The 17,685-nt window shown below is 42.0% G+C and overlaps 1 protein-coding gene across 3 annotated transcripts in view; it reads left to right on the forward strand.

Annotated features, from left to right (window-relative positions):
- LOC144732149 (PDZ and LIM domain protein 3-like) overlaps positions 1-17,685 on the forward strand; it is a 129,822-nt gene that overhangs the window by 27,722 nt on the left and 84,415 nt on the right. For all 3 annotated transcript variants that reach the window (XM_078613476.1, XM_078613475.1, XM_078613477.1), the window contains one exon: positions 8,847-8,998. In XM_078613476.1, coding sequence (XP_078469602.1) covers positions 8,847-8,998 — 152 coding nt within the window. The remainder of the gene's footprint in view (positions 1-8,846; positions 8,999-17,685) is intronic.

Here is a 17,685-nt window from a genome sequence, read left to right on the forward strand (position 1 = left end):
TTGACGCTAATCCCCACCTCCAGCGCTCCCCTCCACGCACACGCACAGTCTCGTTTTCTCTTCCATATTCACTTAATTTCAGGACGTGAGTCAGAAACCCCATGAATTGTAATGTTTATATATATATAAAAAAATAAGTCATGCAAATTTGCAGTTGTTTTTTCTGGGAACTGCAACATTCAGACTTTAGCCACAAAGCCTATTTCGCAAGGCAGGATTCTCAGGGCATGGAAAATTTGACATTGGTTGCTTCTATAAACCAAATTTTTAAAATTTAAAAGTCAAGTAAATAAAAAATGTAATTGATTACATTGAGGAAACACCTGTGGCTTTGATTGGCCACCAATGGTAGGAAAATGATGCTATATATATTTAAAAATTACTCTTCATTAGATGAATGTAAATATATTGTTATGGGTAGTGTGGTACACATTCATGAACTGGCCTTGACCACCACGGCCCCTCCAATGCCTCTCGCGTCTCATTTATCTGGTGAAGTGTGCTGAAAACTATCCCCACGACCGACACAGCATGGTTTAGCCCTTAATTCGTCTGTGGATTGACCCTAGGGCTTTAAAATAAGGACATCGATATTTGAGGTTCGATTACACTGGTCAACAAAAAAAAACATTTTTTTCTGGCCTGGACTTTTGCAGCTGTTTTAGACTAATTTCAGGGTGCTGATTCCAAATCTGATCTCAGATTTGCTCTATCACATCTCATTTTATGCTATCGGTATACCCCATTTTCATTGATTTTACCCGAAATTAACTCTGTCACTTATGATTGCAAGTTGTTGCGAGTCAGTGACTGCTTTAGTGTTAAAATATGGTGCTGTATTTTTAGGATAGTGTGTTTATAATATCATTTTATGTAAATATCCACATTTATTTAATCTTTTTCTTCTGCAGTTTTTATTTAAAATGCAATATTTGATAACTTAAAAACCTGATGTGATAGACAAAAACTGATGCCAGATTTGGAATCAGCACCCCAAAATTACCTTACAACCGCTGGAATACCTTATGCCTGAAAAAAGTGTGTTGACCAGTGTTATTTTTGTTTCGTTTGTAACCATCTCAATTGCATTGTCTGTCCAAGGTACATTTCATCTCATTGGCTCCATCTCATTCGTTCTGTTCGCCTAATGGCACGTCACTATTTCTAGACGCACAATCCATTGCAAGTATCTTGCTCGTAATAAAATACGTTTTAAACAACGAATCGTCACATTCCTCGTAGATATGAATTATAGTTGCGAATGTTTCCTCGTGGCGTTCAAATATTAACATTGGACACTGCCTTGTGTTAGTTCAAGTCATGAACGTATAAACTAGGTCGCTGCTCCATCGGAAGCTCGAGTGTAAACATTGGTGCGTTTCTTTTGGACACTCGTGTGAGAATCGTGCCATTTTTCCTCCACTCTACTTTTAACTCTCGTGCTGAATGTAAACACTTCTTTTTCTTGGCGGGGAAGGAGGGAATTACCACCACAGTGCTTAATTTTGGAGCTTTCGTGACTGCAGGAATTATTCTTTGGTTCATCTTCTTGGTTCTTTCGGTAAAGTCACGTAGAAGGGAAGTAATTAAATAATAAAAATAAAACATAAGGTCGCTCTTCTTCCCACCTCCCCCCCTCCAACCCAGCTTAAATATACGCTCCAAGCTTGGTGGTGTTTCATTCTTCACCTGAGGACGACTGCTTGCGTTGTGGCCGAAACGTCGTGAGAATTATTTTATTATGTTTTATTTTTATTATTTTATTACTTCCCTTCTACGTGACTTTACCGAAAGAACCAAGAAGATGAATCCGTGCAGTCACGAAAGCTTTAAATCGAAATATTATTTGGTTCTTTCGGTAAAGTCACGTATAAAGATAAAATAATAAATTAAATAATAGCATACGACGTTTCGATTGCAACACAAGCAATCATCATCATCAGGTATAAATGAAATAGCAACAAAAAATCTAACCAGAAAACTATAGACAGACATATTGGTGATATCTGTCTGCTTATATAGTTTTCTGGTTAGATTTTTTGTTGCTATTTCATTTATACCTGATGATGATTGCTTGTGTTGCAATCGAAACGTCGTAGTATGCTATTATTTAATTTATTATTTTATCTTTATACGTGACTTTACCGAAAGAACCAAAGAATAACACCACAGTGTTGTTTGTCGCAAGGGGCTGCCCAATTCACAATGAAGTAATCTCTTATCAGACACCCTCACACACACATGCGTTCGTGTGGTCTGCAGCTGGTAAACGCATTAATGTATCGGGGCCCACACAATGAAATGACACATGCTATCTCGAGCACGCACATATGTGACTAGCAGATACTCTGCAAGTCTTATTTGGGGATCACACGTGCAGTTCATTCCGTGTCGTTGCCGCGAAGGGGTTTCGCAGGTGCGCATCGCGCAGTCCTCAGACGCGGGAACGATGTCCGACGTTTCGCGCCCAAGTTGCTGGGAATTCCCAGAGCTGGAAGCGAAATGACGGTTGCCATAACATCTGCCGGAGCCCGGAGTGAATGCCTGAACCACCGCGCATCACCATGGAGATGTCCCGCGCTGTTATTGTTGCTCTTGTTGTTGTTGTTGTCGTCGTTGGGGGCATCGGCGCATTCTCGCTGTGAATCAGAAGCAAAGCAAACAGGCAGCAGCGGACACATCAATCGACCCCAAAAAACCTGTAGGTCCAGAGTCACGTTACGACACCGCCGTTTAACAAGCAAATAACAGGCACATTTTGAAAGTTAACTTGAAAGCAGTGGCATATTTGGCCTAATCGTTAAAAAAAAAAGTACCGTGCGAAACTTGTAATTTCGTTGTATTTCTGTCGGCAGATTACGAAACTCGGAACACAAAAGGGGCTCAAAATACAGGTGGCGGTTGTCAGGCAACAGAAGGTCACGGATGGCTCTTGGCATTAAAGAGACCCAGAAGGATTTGATTGAAATAGAAGTGCTCAGATGTCCTTGCCATGATTACACTGTCCATCAGCCACAGAGAGAGAGAGAATGCTGTTAGTAATCTCGCCGTGCGGCATGCCTCGTGTTATTGAACAGCTGATGAATAATTGCCGCGAAATGTGAATTCACTTGAGGCAGGGATAGGCTTCTTTTTTTTATTCACAATGTCTTTCAATACAAAGACGATACTTTAATCAACGTATTTGTACGTACATGTTTATGTATGTTTGTATGTATGTAATGTATTCCCTGACTTATAAGCCGGAAAGCAAGATCCAACCACACAATTTTTAAGTGCATCATATAATCCACAAAATATTGCGCAAGCTCATATATTAATATACTGGAAGTGGGGAATGGTAGTGCAGTTGTTCGTGTACATCACTACTAACCACTGTATCCCGAGTTCAATTCCCACTCATGGCTCTCATTAGTGGCGAGTGATATCTCACGCTTAGGTTGACTCGGCCTCAAATGAGTATCGCGTGGACAGTGTCTACGTCAGCATGAGAGAGGTCAAGGAAGTGAGGGCGTGGTAATGGCCACACCACCCTCTCGTTTGCTGTGCCGGCCTTAATGGTAGCCCATAAACAGCACTTGCAACAGCAGTCTGGTAATACCAGGATCTTTGCCTTTTGCTAATAATGTTGTTAGCCTATCTTCAAATTTCGATCTAAAGCTTTCGTGACTGCAGGGATTCATCTTCTTGGTTCTTTCGGTAAAGTCACGTAGAAGGGAAATAATGAAAGAATAACAAATAAAACATTATTAAATTATTCTCACGACGTTTCGGCCACAACATGAGGACGGCTGCTTGCGTTGTGGTCGTAACGTCGTGATAATTATTTTATGTTAATGTTTTATTATTATTTTATTATTTCCCTTCTACGTGACTTTACCGAAAGAACCAAGAAGATGAAGCCTATCTTCAGTTAGGTAAGGGACAAATGCATATATATCTCCATGTAATAATCTGCAAATGGGTTCCAATATAGATTAGTTGAACAAGCAAAAACCAAAGAAATACTTCCTGATCATGCAGATTCTCTTTTAAAACGAAAATGACATGTCCAAGTGTGTTTAAGTTATCGTAACTATAAATGGAAAGTATAAATGTAAATTTTTAACGTATAAAAAAACAACCTTTAAATACCATTGTGTATGTTTGTAATTTTGCTTTGGCGGTCAGACCCTTAAGCATTTTGCTTCAGGGCTGGGCTTAACATATTCTATTCGTTTCTCACGTCAAAGACGGAATCTTAACGTCAAACAAGGGGCACTGAGAACACACACGTGACCGGTGTAATTCAGCGATTGTGCAGCTCGTGTTGCGATGTCACATTACCGATTGGGATACTATTCTACGCGGTGTCTTTATATGGCAGTCTCTTTGTCTGTAAGTCTTCCAGAGCCGTGTTAATGAGTGTGCAAACTCAGAACCAGTTTAGGCCCCCTTTGTGCCTTGTTATCAGTCATATGTGTTAAATAAATACTGCCGTTTTGCCAGATGTTATTCGATAAGTGTCTTCTTTCTACACTATGGATTGTCAGCTCAAAACAACACTATTGCTTCAAAACATACTTACCAATCTAGTCCGACCATTATCAGTGATATATACTAAAATAAATACGTCAACTTCAACGTATTATCTCCGCATGAAAATAAATGAAACGTAGATCTGGGAGGCTGAGAAACTAACAAATAATATATTTTCACAAAGTCTTTCAGCTAGTGCTTATGTGCTGATGTAGTGGTGATACGCGCTGGGTGTATACGTTGTGTGCCAGCGCGTATGTACGGGTGTGTGTGTGGTGACGCGCGCTGACGGGGAGGAGCAGGCGTCAGTGCGCGGGTGGGGGTAGTGCTGCTGATTGGCTGTGTGCCGGTGATGCGCTGAGAGGGGGTGATCGGGTGGCAGCGCGGTGTGATTGGTCGGGGAGTGGAAACACGCGCTGGGGGGAAAACGGATCGTAGAGATAGCGCGTGGTGATTGGGTAACTGAGGAGCGGTGCCGACGTTGAGGTCCGCATCCGCTCCGTCTCCCGGGAGGAAGAGATATATAAGGTGATGCACAGAGGAGTAGAGGGCAGAAGTGGAACCATCTAAGAATGAAGACGAAGGTGCAGAGATAGAGCCCGGAGAGGAGAGTAATGGAGAGGAGAGTAATGGAGAGTAGAGGAGAGTAAGGTATAAGTGTGTAGCCAGAGAGAGAGAACGGTCTACACGAGCTGAGCGATGTATAGTGTGTAGCCAGAGAGAGAGAAAGGTCTACACGAGCTGAGCGATGTATAGTGTGTAGCCAGAGAGAGAGAAAGGTCTACACGAGCCGAGTATGCATACGGTGTAGCCAGAGAGAGAGAAAGGTCTACACGAGCCGAGTATGCGTACGGTGTAGCCAGAGAGAGATGTAAAGTCTACACGCGACGAGTGAAGAGTGTAGCAGAGGCGCAGAGTCTACACGAGGCACAGAGAGCCAGCAGCACAGAATCTACGAGAGTCAAGAGAAGCGTAGGGCGGAGAGAAGAGGTCACGAGTTGTACCGTTGTATGGTGACCGCATTGTGAAGAAGAGAGGCCACGCGTTGTATCGTTACAAGTCAAGATTTAATAAAAGAAGTGTGTTCCCGTCAAGGAGTTTCCTGCCGTCATTTTCCAATACTTCACTAATGTTACTTTGCCGGGCACTGGCAAAGAAAACCGTTTACACATTAGCAGGCTCATCCCATAAGCCAACGGATATGGTCAGCAATGGATTATTGAAGTCTTATCTCTATGTACAGTATAAATTGGGCATGTTTGTTGCTGGCAACATTGCCAATCATATTCTAGATGCAGTAATTTTAGCTGTGATGGTCCCACCTGATGACGGAGACTTGTGTTGCCTCCGAAACGTCGTGATTTATTATTTTATTTTATTTCCATTATTACTTTTATTAACTTTTCATTTTATTTTTTACCTACGTGACTTTATCGAAAAAAAAACCTCAGAGTATGCCAATCATATGCTTATTATTTTGAGGAATGAGCCTGAGCACCATTGTGAAGGGCGCTATATTAAATAAAGTTTGATTGATTTATTGACCAAATAATATATTTAAACTAAGGGTCAGCTTGCCCTAAAGTTTAGATGATATTGTTTTTGTCATTACATAGCTTAATTTGTTTTATATCTTTGCCTCAGAATAATGTATGCATTGTCATCGTCATCTTCTCCATCATTATCAACATAATAATGAACTATTATTATTATCATCTCAGTTTGCTACTCAACAATATCTTTACACGTGGCACCACCACCTCTCATCGGGAAGTATTTGTCTTGACATTTAAACAGTGAACCTTGTATGCTGTGCAACTTGTTGGGCTGACATGTCTCAGCAAGGTAAGTACACTTGTTGAGGGCATGTTCAACGCAGCCAAAACAAATTCCCCCAAAAATTACACATTCGTCAATAACACTTTGACCTCAAAAGAAAAAAAGATATAAAGGGGATAAGTCGAATGATGCACCTTCTTCATGGCACATAAATGTGCTGTTATAAATGTTGTTTTGTGCACCACTGCCAACACAGCATGACCAAATCATCAGTTCAACACAAATGTAGTGCTTTTTCAGAAAAAAATACAACGCGTTCGTCAATAACTTGATGCTCTATGAAGAATGGCTTTTGTCTTGAACATCACCTATTATGGGCGCCCGTAGTGGTGAGATGTTAACTACCTCGCCTGGTAGACAGGTGTTCGTGGGTTCGATCCCGACCTTTACGCCTGAATATTTGGAGTTTGCGTGTCTCTCTCCCCGTGGTCGTGTAGATTTTTTCCAGGTCCTGCGGGTTTTCCTTCCATATTTAGAATCAACATGCGTTGAGAGTATTTGGCTGCGAAACATTTCCACATGATAAGCCACTTCGTTGAGCTATCACTTGTGGCCAGGTCGCTTTTTGAAAAGAGCTGTATAGCTGAGTGGGCTTTACCTGGTAAAAATATAAAAATATATCGTTTATTGTTTTGCTTTGATGGCTACAGTGTTATTGTTTGTTGCACCACTGCATCCAGCAACATCATCATCATCATCAAATAATTAGTTTAACAATGAATGAAGGTCGTCCGGGTGCGTGGAAAGAGACAAGGTAACGTGAATCGCAGATGGAATGCGTCGCGTTGAGGAGTTAGACATTCAGTAGTGTTGCATTACAATTGAACATTGCACATCGGTCAAATGCCTGGGGTTGGTCTGTGCTCTGCACACCCTGCAATATACATTACTGTGGTTGACGCAATGAGCAAATCTTACTCGACCATTGTTCCGAGCCATGCTAGGGTATGTTCCACCCTTGGAAAAAACGCATTGTGTGCATACGACTGGCAAACGCGGGCACATTTCCAACGTGAGATGTGTGCCTGCCTTACCCAGGATTTATCGCCATTCGCCTTGAGAGACCCGGCTTTAAATCCGGTCAAGAGAAAGGGCTTTTTCACATTCCATACATTCTTATGTTTTAATGTTTATTAAATAAATGTTTTGTTGTTGTTATAGTACTGTCATTCCTCAGTCTCTTTCTGTTGGCGTGGGACATCTTTGTTGTATCTTTATTTTCTTCAGATTATTTGTTCCATCGCAGTCGAAGGGTAATATTAATTTGCAGCCCTTTCATCTTCTTGGTTCTTTCGGTAAAGTGACGTAGAATGGAAATTATAAAATAATAAAAAGAAAACATAATATTATTTTATTATGTTTTATTTTCATTATTTTATTATTATTTTATTATGTTTTTTATTTTTTATTTTATTTTTTCCATTCTACGTGACTTTACCGAAAGAACCAAGAAGATGAATCCCTGCAGTCACGAAAGCTGTAAATAGAAATTGCAGCCCTTTGCTAAACCGCTGCTGCATGAAGGCCTCCCCCGCACCATGTCAGTGAAGGGGCTCGTTTGACCATACTTCACCGAGCTGGTCACAACGTCTGGTGAAGGTGGGGGTGACAGGGTGGGTTTGTGTCACCAGGACTGGTTCAGATAACGCTCGCCATTAATATCGGCACCGCGTTATAGACATTGTTACAGCATTAGTTCATGAAAACGCTCTCTTAACGTGAATGCATTTGCGTTGCCAGTTGGTAAAATGAGCTCAATATTCATCCATTTCCCAGTGGAAACCAGAATGCTTTCTCTGGAGATAGTTTTTTTTTTATCACTGTTTGATGTTTGACTATGTGCTTAAAAGTAAAGAGATGTTTTGCATATCGAAGCGTCACTTTACAGGTGCCCATTCAGGTCACACACAAACCTTTACAGCTCGTCGTTCGGCAAGTCTTTAATGTGGCACGTTGCAGTCTCTTATTTAAACTGCCATGCTGAATAATACAATGCAAACAGATTGACTGGCAATTCGCAATGATTTGCAGTTACCTGAACCCTTTAAATGATCGGTGATGAATTCAAGTGGCTGTTTTTCCCTCTTTCAGCCACTATCTTTGCTTCCCATTGTTGATCAACACCTACATATGTCTCACTCTGTCTGCGTGTGTCTCAAAATGTCTGTTTCTTTATCTCTTTGTCCCACTTAGTGTATCAGAGATTATTTGGTTGCTATAAATTTTCACGCGATAAGCCACTTCGTTGAGCTATCATTTGTGGCCTTCTGAAAGAGAGCTTTATGGATAGCTCAGTGGGCCTTACCTGGTAAAATAAGCAATGCTTAGTAAATAGTTAGCTATCTGCACCTCTCAATATCGCTCTCATTTTCATCTCTTCACCATCTTCCTCTATCGCACTTCTTTCGCGCCGTACATAGCCAACCGTGCTAATTGGAGGTGTCTTAGCTTTGTCTGTCACCCCCCCCCCCCTTCTCTCTACTGTGCAGATCACACCTGGCAGCAAGGCGGCTCTGGCTGGAATGGTTGCGGGCGATGTCATCTTGAGCATCGAGGGCTCCGACGCAGATGACCTGACCCACCTGGAGGCACAGAACAAGATCAAGGCGTGCGGGGACGACCTCACTCTCAACATCCGCAGGTCAGCACACGTACCTGATTGGTCGACCTCTAACCTCAGTAGGTAAAGGTGTGGCCCTGAAATGGCTTCCTCATGCCACTGCTGGCAGAAGGGACCATCTACTGTAACTTTCTGACCTGCTCCTATGTATGTATGTATGTTGAACTTCTTTCGCACCGTAGGTAGCCAACCGTGCTAATTGGAGGTGCGGGGGAAAGGCAACAAACTAAACACAAAAATCAGGTCTAAATAAATGAGTTTTAAATCGAGATATGAAGTGCATAGCTCTAGTGGCTTCATAATTATGGAAGGAAGAGCGTTCCAGACGGCCACAGAAGCGCATCTGAAAGCGCGCGATGCGGTGATGGTCTTTGTTCCATGGTTCGCCAAAAGCCGCTGCAAGAATGACCGGAGTTCGCATGATGGTTTATGCTCCTTGACGAAATCAGCAATGTATTGTGGTTCATTTGTGGCAAGCACTACTGGACATCTATGAAAAAGAGCTTCATAGCTCATCAGATTTCTCCAGGATAAATACAGATTCTGATACTCGAGACAACTGCAGAGGGTATTTGGTCTATTCTTCCACCTTAAACAGATGCCAACATTGGAAGAGGTAGGCATACCCACATTTTACTTTACCACTCGGGACGTATACCGACCCAGCTCTTATAATTTTTTCTCAACCAATCCCAAGAGGCAGTAGATGCGGTATGGATCACCGATTTGCTCCTCTTCGTTCTTGTTCACGTCATTCCAAATGTTGTCAGTCACGCGGCCGTTCGTGAAAAACGAGTGGCTTTATCAAGTCTCCCCTGTGCATTGTGGGAATCCGCTCTTGAGAATACAGGTGATCTCAGCAAATATTTTCCAGTGTTGTAAAAGGTAAGATTCGGGGTGCGATAAGTAAATACTATAGAATATCTGCAATGTGTTACCTTAGAAAATGCAACTTCATTATGTGTACACATATGCTATAAAATATTACAATAATAATATTTATTGAAATAAAAAAAACAACATTCAACAGTTATTCCACGAGAGAACGAGCGATAAAATACGACCTGCTCAGGTTTTCGCAGTTGTACCGTACATCTCTCCGACGTGTTTTTTGTGCGTTGTTCAGCATGACGTCCGACGTTTCAAACTACCGTGTTCAGTCGTTGATGAAGCTGCCAAAATGTGGAGCGAAACTTTGCACACCATGCCGAACAACGCACGGTCCAACCCGGAACACACGCTGGACGAATCTACTGTGAATTCCTCTGCATCAATAAATAAAAACAGGGCAGGCTGAGTAAGCGATGCATCGTTTAACAAAAGCGACACCCGGGTGAGAAGCATTAAAGGAACGTTTCAGGATTTGTACAAGTCGTACGCATGACTGCTGAAGAGCTTGCCTACTGCTCTTATGCTTGCGTGTGTGATCTTCAGAAAGCTACAAACCTTTTAGGTGGGGATTGAAGTGGAGCGATGGGGGGGGGTAGAGGAATGCACTGCAGCTTGGCCAGCTTAGCTGCAGCATTAAGCGATGAGGATTTGTGACAATAGCCACGAGGCGCGGACTTAGCGATGCCCCTCGTCACAGCCCACCTGAAGCGCGTTCGAGAAGACTACGTGAAAAAGTACACAAACTGTTCTGTCTGTGTACTCGGGCACGTCGCCAGTGACATTTGTGCGATGTAAGGCATCTGATGTATTTGCTACTGTAAGAAAAAATATTTGAAGAAGGGGGGAAAGAGAGAAGTAGTTCTCGTGATGATACAGAACGTTTGGTTGCCGTTTCAGAACATTAATGTGATAATTGAAACAATTCAGAGCGATGTGTCTATTGAATGAAAGGTCTTAACAAATAAAAGGCATACTTTCGCAGCTTCCATATTTCAACCTCTTATTAAAATGTCTCGGCAAGGCAGCCAATGAGCATTTCAACATCGTTAAATTGAGAGGTAGGGATGGCGCAGTGGATAGTGCACTGCGCTATAAACCTGGTGAAGTGAGTTTAATCCCCAGCCATGGCTAACATGTAATGGCGAGGGATCTCTGAGCCAGTTCTGGGCACCGACCCTCCTCACCAGTGTGGTGAAGTATGGTCAAAAAACGTCTGTGACTAACATGGTGTGAGGTGGCACTCGCCCAGCAGTGGATTAAATAAAGAAAACTACATCAATAATCTACCTACTTTTCTAGGTATTTTTCATTTAAAAACTGAAATATACATTTAAGGTTCCCCATTATATTCTGTTGAGCCTATGACCAAAGCACCCGCAATGCGCCTGACCTCCTGAAGCTAAGAGCGACTGAGCCTGTCTGTTGCCTGAACGATTGACCACCGTTCGTGACATGGCATGCCGTTTATTTTTCAACCAGAAGATTTACGTGAGATTCGTAGACATAGCACGAGGCTCTTTGAGGGGGGAAAAAAAAACTAGGGCAGGCGGGCTGAGACTCCGGTGGAAGGGGCGGCTTTTGAAAGAAGAGGCCCTACCACTCGTCTTGTCTGTTGTTGACGTGCTAACAGATGTGGCTCGCTGACACGGGCCGATCTTGCTAGGGCTCGGGGACATATAAGGTCACGTGCCCTCTACGGTGAGGTCAAATGGGGGTCGTGGGTCAGTTTGCATTTGATCATTTTCTTCCCTCAAATGCTGTTGACATTAGGAATCGTTTAAGCTCTTGATTTATTTCTCCAGTGTTATTTAACTGGAGATTTACGTTCCAATCGCATACCTTATTTGGGTATTTTTTTGCTTGTTTGAAAAAGGCTTCCATGGACTTTTCTTTTTCATGGCAATGTTGCCCGAAGAGAGATTTGTCCGCAGGCCTAATGTCCACCGACCGCTCAACACTAATGTCCAAACAGCAACACAAGTAACTCAACGAACCAAACTGCTACTGGGTAGAATGTTTTGTGTCTACATTTAAACATGTAGCTGAGAAACACTCATATCTTGGAGTCGTGTTTCCAGGCACGTATTTCGCACGGTGTAATGGTTAGCGCACTGACGCGGCAGATAAAACAATGACGCACGTGTCTTCAATGCCCCTGCGTTTGTCCACCCGGCGGTATGAATGGGTGCGCCACAGTCGAGCAGCAGGTCACTTGTGGTGGGGTGCAGTGTGGGTACTACCACTTCCTCCAAAACTTCAGGTCATCTCGAATAACTCCCTGGAATGTCGGCCGTTCCACCAGCAGTGGCAAATATTAATTAATACAAGAGATATATAACAAAAAAATTACTCTCGAAAGAATAATATGATGCATGCATCGTGAGCATTTAAATCAATTTTAACCGATTGATCTCTGCACGGCTCCATGCCCACTGCACATTCTACCTTGTGTGCTGTTTATGCAGTTGTGGTTTTTGTTAATGAAAAATTTTATGAAAGTACGATGTGCATTGCCGTCTGCAGGGACTCAACGTTGAGTATAAACTATAATAAATAATGATCCACTATTATGACTGTGTGCAATGTTAATCAGTTTGCCACATGCACCTGTGTGCACTGCCTCGATACAAATGTGAGTGTTCTTGTATTAGTGGCAGCACGCTCTGCAGTCGTCCGCTTGGCAAACCCAACAATTATAATGGATAATAAGAAAATTAGGTTGTTAATCCCCAATTGCCCAACTGGAATAATTTTCAGCTGCTCTGAAGAAAGATTAACCTTTGGTGTAATTATTGTCAATTGGCCATATCATTGCAGAACACACACAGCCAAAACCACAAAACCGTGAAATAATATGCGTTCACTGAGCCGTACGCAATGCTTGAAATCAGAAATAGTTTTATAAATCATCCTTCTTAGGCCACACATCTGCTCGTGTTATGGCCTCCTTGTTTCATTACAGAATTTACTTAAAGTTACACATTTTTCAATAATTTCCACATGTGAATTGTAAAGTATACCTGCTCAACGATTGTTGCGAGTAATAGTGGGTTCCCCAGAATTTTACTGTACACCACTTAACTCTTCACTTGTATGTTGACACTTTTGGAAAGGGAAATTTCAAATCATAATCCACTTCCGATGTATACTGCAGATTAAGCAATCAATCAGGCAATCTATGATGCTGCTGCAAGATCTGTAAACTGATTACAATCCTTAGTTTACATTTCAGATTACTTTTCCATTGGGGTCAAGTGTAAACCTGTAATCCTCCTCTGTATTGCCCCTTGTCCCATACTCGAAGGTTAAGCTTCACTTTGACCTTGTGTGTTCTAAAGGGAACAGATTATTCATCTTCCGATTTAAAGCTTTCGTGACTGCAGGGATTCATTTTCTTGGTTCTTTCGGTAAAGTCACGTAGAATGGAAATAATAAAATAATAAAAATAAAACATAATAAAATAATTATCACGACGTTTCGGCCACAACGCAAGCAGCCGTCCTCAGACAGACCTGTTCTCCACCTGAGGACGGCTACTTGCGTTGTGGCCGAAACGCCGTGAAAATTATTTTATTATGTTTTATTTTTATTATTTTATTATTTCCATTCTACGTGACTTTACCGAAAGAACCAAGAAGAAGATTATTCATCCTTTACCTGTGAAAGCATGGGATTCCCCACGTGTCCAGCACATGCCAAGTTAACTCGTGGAAGCAAGTTAGGGACAACCAGCCATTCCTTTAACAAGTGTGATATTCTATTATATTTTACCAGGTAAGGCCCACTGAGCTATATAGCTCTTTTTTAGAAGCGACCTGACCACAAATGATAGCTCAATGAAGTGGCTTATTCTTGTGGAAATTTATAGCAGCCAAATAATCGAAACGCATGTTGATTATAAAGAGTGGAAGGAAAAAAAACGGAAAACCGCGAGAAAAATCTATGCGACAACGGGGAGAGCATGCAAACTCCAAATATACAGGCGTCAGGATTGGGATCGAACCCACCACCTCCTGTATACCAGGTGAGACAGTTAACATCTCCCCACCTCTGTAGCAGAGGTGGGGAACCCATGGCCTGTGGGAGAGACTACAGCAGCCGCGACTTCATTTAATAAAGCCCACTGCTACAAGAGGCCAGAATAAGGCGGCATTGGATGATGGTAGATACTATGAGAATGAGGTTGAAATTTACCAAAGAATGTACTGATAATTCGGATTATTGGCACTGGCACTGCTTTTCATGATTTGGTGCATGAGGTTAGCTCTCTTTCAAAATCATGCCACAAATAGGCATATGCGGTTGAATCTCAACAGGCTTCTCACTATTAATACAACAGCATTCACATCTACAGAGTTTGAAGAGTTTGGAATTTGTTCAATTTTATACACACACGCACACATATATATGGTACAAGCCAGATATGGTTAGCCATGGTTAATCTTGGCTGTATTTGGAAACTGATCTCAAATTTCCAAGCCAGAGGTGCGGTACACCAACCACCGTGGCATCACTCCCCGCCAATGTAGATAGAAAAATAAACGAACGCAAAACTGACACGAGTATTTAAAGTCAATGCAAGTACGTATGGACACAAAAAATTGGCTGCCGTGTAAAGTGTGTTCGTGATGGCCCCAAAGGGCCGGGGATTGAACATGTGCAGTAGTCCCTACTGGGTTTTCTGTTTAATGGGAAGTAATCATGTAATTATAGCACGGCCTCCGCAAGGAATCTGCAAACTACAGCTGTGTTTTAAAAATGATTAAATGCTTTTCAGTTGGAGCCATTGTACAATGGCAGTCTGTTAGGATATAAACAAAAATGCATGCAGCGTTTCGATACATTTTCACCGCTCATTAGGTAATAACACCGTAATTTTCCTAATAAGTTTTAAAATGGAGGAAAGGCAAAGATGCAGCCCTGAAATGGCTTGCTCTCACCACACACACACACATACCTAATAGAGTAATAACAAATATTGCTTTCACTCACTGATAAACAAGCAAGCCCAAGCGTTCCAAACTGAAACACCGGACAGGTCTGGGAGTCATGAACCAGTGGTGGAAGATCCAAAATCCCTTATTGAAAATTATTCTGGTCACCAGACTACAACTGCTGTGGTGCAACATCACCACCAGATCCATTATGATGCTGACGATGATCATGAATAAGTCAAAATCTCGATTTAAAGCTTTCGTGACTGCAGGGATTCATCTTCTTGGTTCTTTCGGTAAAGTCACGTAGAATGGAAATAATGAAATAATAAAAATAAAACATAATAAAATAATTCTCACGACGTTTCGGCCACAACGCAAGCAGCCGTCCTCAGGTGAAGAACAGGTCTGTCGAGAAGACAGAGTCTGAATGACACACCTGTTCTTCACCTGAGGACGGCTGCTTGCGTTGTGGCCGAAACGTCGTGAGAATTATTTGATTATGTTTTATTTTTATTATTTCATTATTTCCATTATACGTGACTTTACCGAAAGAGCCAAGAACAAGTCAAAATCTGCCTTGTATTTCACTTGCGTTTACATTTCTGGGAGCCGTGTTTTGTCTGCCAGCTCAGATATTTTGTTGACCTCGCACCCTCACAATAACGTTTGCACTACCTGTATTTAAGACGTGTACAATTCGTATTCTTTAAATCGCTAAAGTCGAAGTAATGAAAAGGTTGCACGCAAAAGAAAGACTTGAAGCAGGCAGTGATGAGAAATAAACTGGCACTATTTGGGCACATATGTAGTATGGACAACAGCAAAAGAGAGGAAGACCTGACAGAGAATGGCTTGACGATGGCATCATACGAGATTGGTGCCAGAAAGATGTTGCGCTACTTGGGCATATTCGCACAAGACAGGAAAGTGGAAACAAGTGACAAAATGTGCAGTGGACCACCTACGGGCGATCTACCCATGGATCGCGATGACGAAGCAAATCACGAGAGATGACAGAGGCTTGGGGGAGGCCTTCATCCAGCGGTGAAATGACTATGGCCGACGATGAAATGTACAGCCGTTCCTAAATCAGTGCAGGTCGGTGAAGGAGAGCCCAGGACGAGTTCAGTTATGACTTGCCACTAATGTTAGCTGCTGTGATTCGGAATCAAATGCAGATCACCAGGTCCATAACATGGTGACCCAATCACACTTACATCATTAATAATCATAATAGTAAAACAATTTTGTATTGTTCTTCTTGGTTCTTTCGGTAAAGTCACGTAGAAGGGAAGTAATAAAATAATAAAAATAAAACACCTGAGGACGGCTGCTTGCGTTGTGGCCGAAACGTCGTGATAATTATTTTGTTATGTTTTATTTTTATTATTTTATTACTTCCCTTCTATGTGACTTTACCGAAAGAACCAAGAAGATGAATCCCTGCAGTCACGAAAGCTTTAAATCGAAAAAAATTGTGCATTGGTTAGCTGTTTAAGTTGGGTGAGTATTTCGCCCATTTAAGCACATATTTGCGTGAAGATTTTTTCCATTGTTTTTTCTTGGGGCGGTGACGGAAATTGTAACGCGCGGCACGGACTTCGCGTTGTATACATTGCAGCTCACGAGGCCGATGCTGAGGAATGCGGAGGTCAGGCTCGGAGGAGCCATAGAGCCAGTGACGGTAAAGCTAAATTCAAGGTTGTTGTTTGGCTGCAGAACGAGCCCTCTCGTACCGCTGTGTTAACACGAGCCACTTGAACCCGCGTCGCAGCCCTGTGTCTGGCACCATTGCCCTTAAACACTGGCAAGCCTTTTGAGTCCCAAAAAAAAATAATTCCGCTGAACATTCTTCTGAGATCCCATACGTACGTTATTCTAAGGGTTTGCGGCGACGTTGAAGCGTGCAAGGCGAAACTGCCCAATCACATCGACTTGATGACATGACTTATAATTGACAATTAAGGACTTGTGAAGAAATTAACTCCACAAAAACAAATGTACAACTAAAAGGAGTCATACACCCATGTGTCAATTGGGCCCCTAGCACAAGCACCCATTCAATCGTTCACTCAGGTGAGTGCCCCTTGAGATGTGTCCTGTTGCATGGAGACAGAGGAGAACGTGGAACAGTATTCCGAGTAAGATGAATTATAATAATCCGTAAGCTGCCTAACATATAAAAAAAAACATTTTCGGAAAAGCAAAATGTATAGCTAGGATGAACAGCAAATTGATATGAAGACCGAGTATCATATTGGCAATTCTGTGGTTACACAATTACGAACACACCGTGCAAAGGACATGGTCTGTATGGTACTTTTTTATTTTTATATACAGTACATGGAATCTGTGTAGAACACATCCTTTGGTTAAAATTAAAAAAGACAAATCGATATTTATTCATAATAGATGTTTTCTGGGTTAGATCGCGTAAATATATAAATGTGTTGTCAAAACCGTCACCACCCGACACAGCCAATTAGTAAGGTTTGTCACGTAAACAGAACTTGCCAATTAGTTACTAGTACAGCATCACCGGTGTGTTGGAGAGCCAAGCCACAACATTTACAATCTGAGTACGACGTTTCGCCAGTAATTACAACCAGCTTCATCAGGCAACAGCCAGATTTGTGGAGAAATCCTCCTGTTTCGTTCCTTAAATAGAGGGGTAGATGTGATGATGAAAATCAAAATAATGTATTAAGCTGTATTATCATATACTGATGTACACATCACATCATATACCTGAAATATGTATCATATCATATACTTGATATACACATCATATCATGCGTGTGAGAATTATTCAACTTTGAGTTGTACATGCTGCATGTAATTAGTTCGCGTGACCCCTGCAGCCAGGACAGGCACCGCTTT

This window comes from Lampetra planeri, chromosome 41 (assembly GCF_965212315.1).
Source record: "Lampetra planeri chromosome 41, kcLamPlan1.2.h2, whole genome shotgun sequence".
NCBI lineage: Eukaryota > Metazoa > Chordata > Hyperoartia > Petromyzontiformes > Petromyzontidae > Lampetra > Lampetra planeri.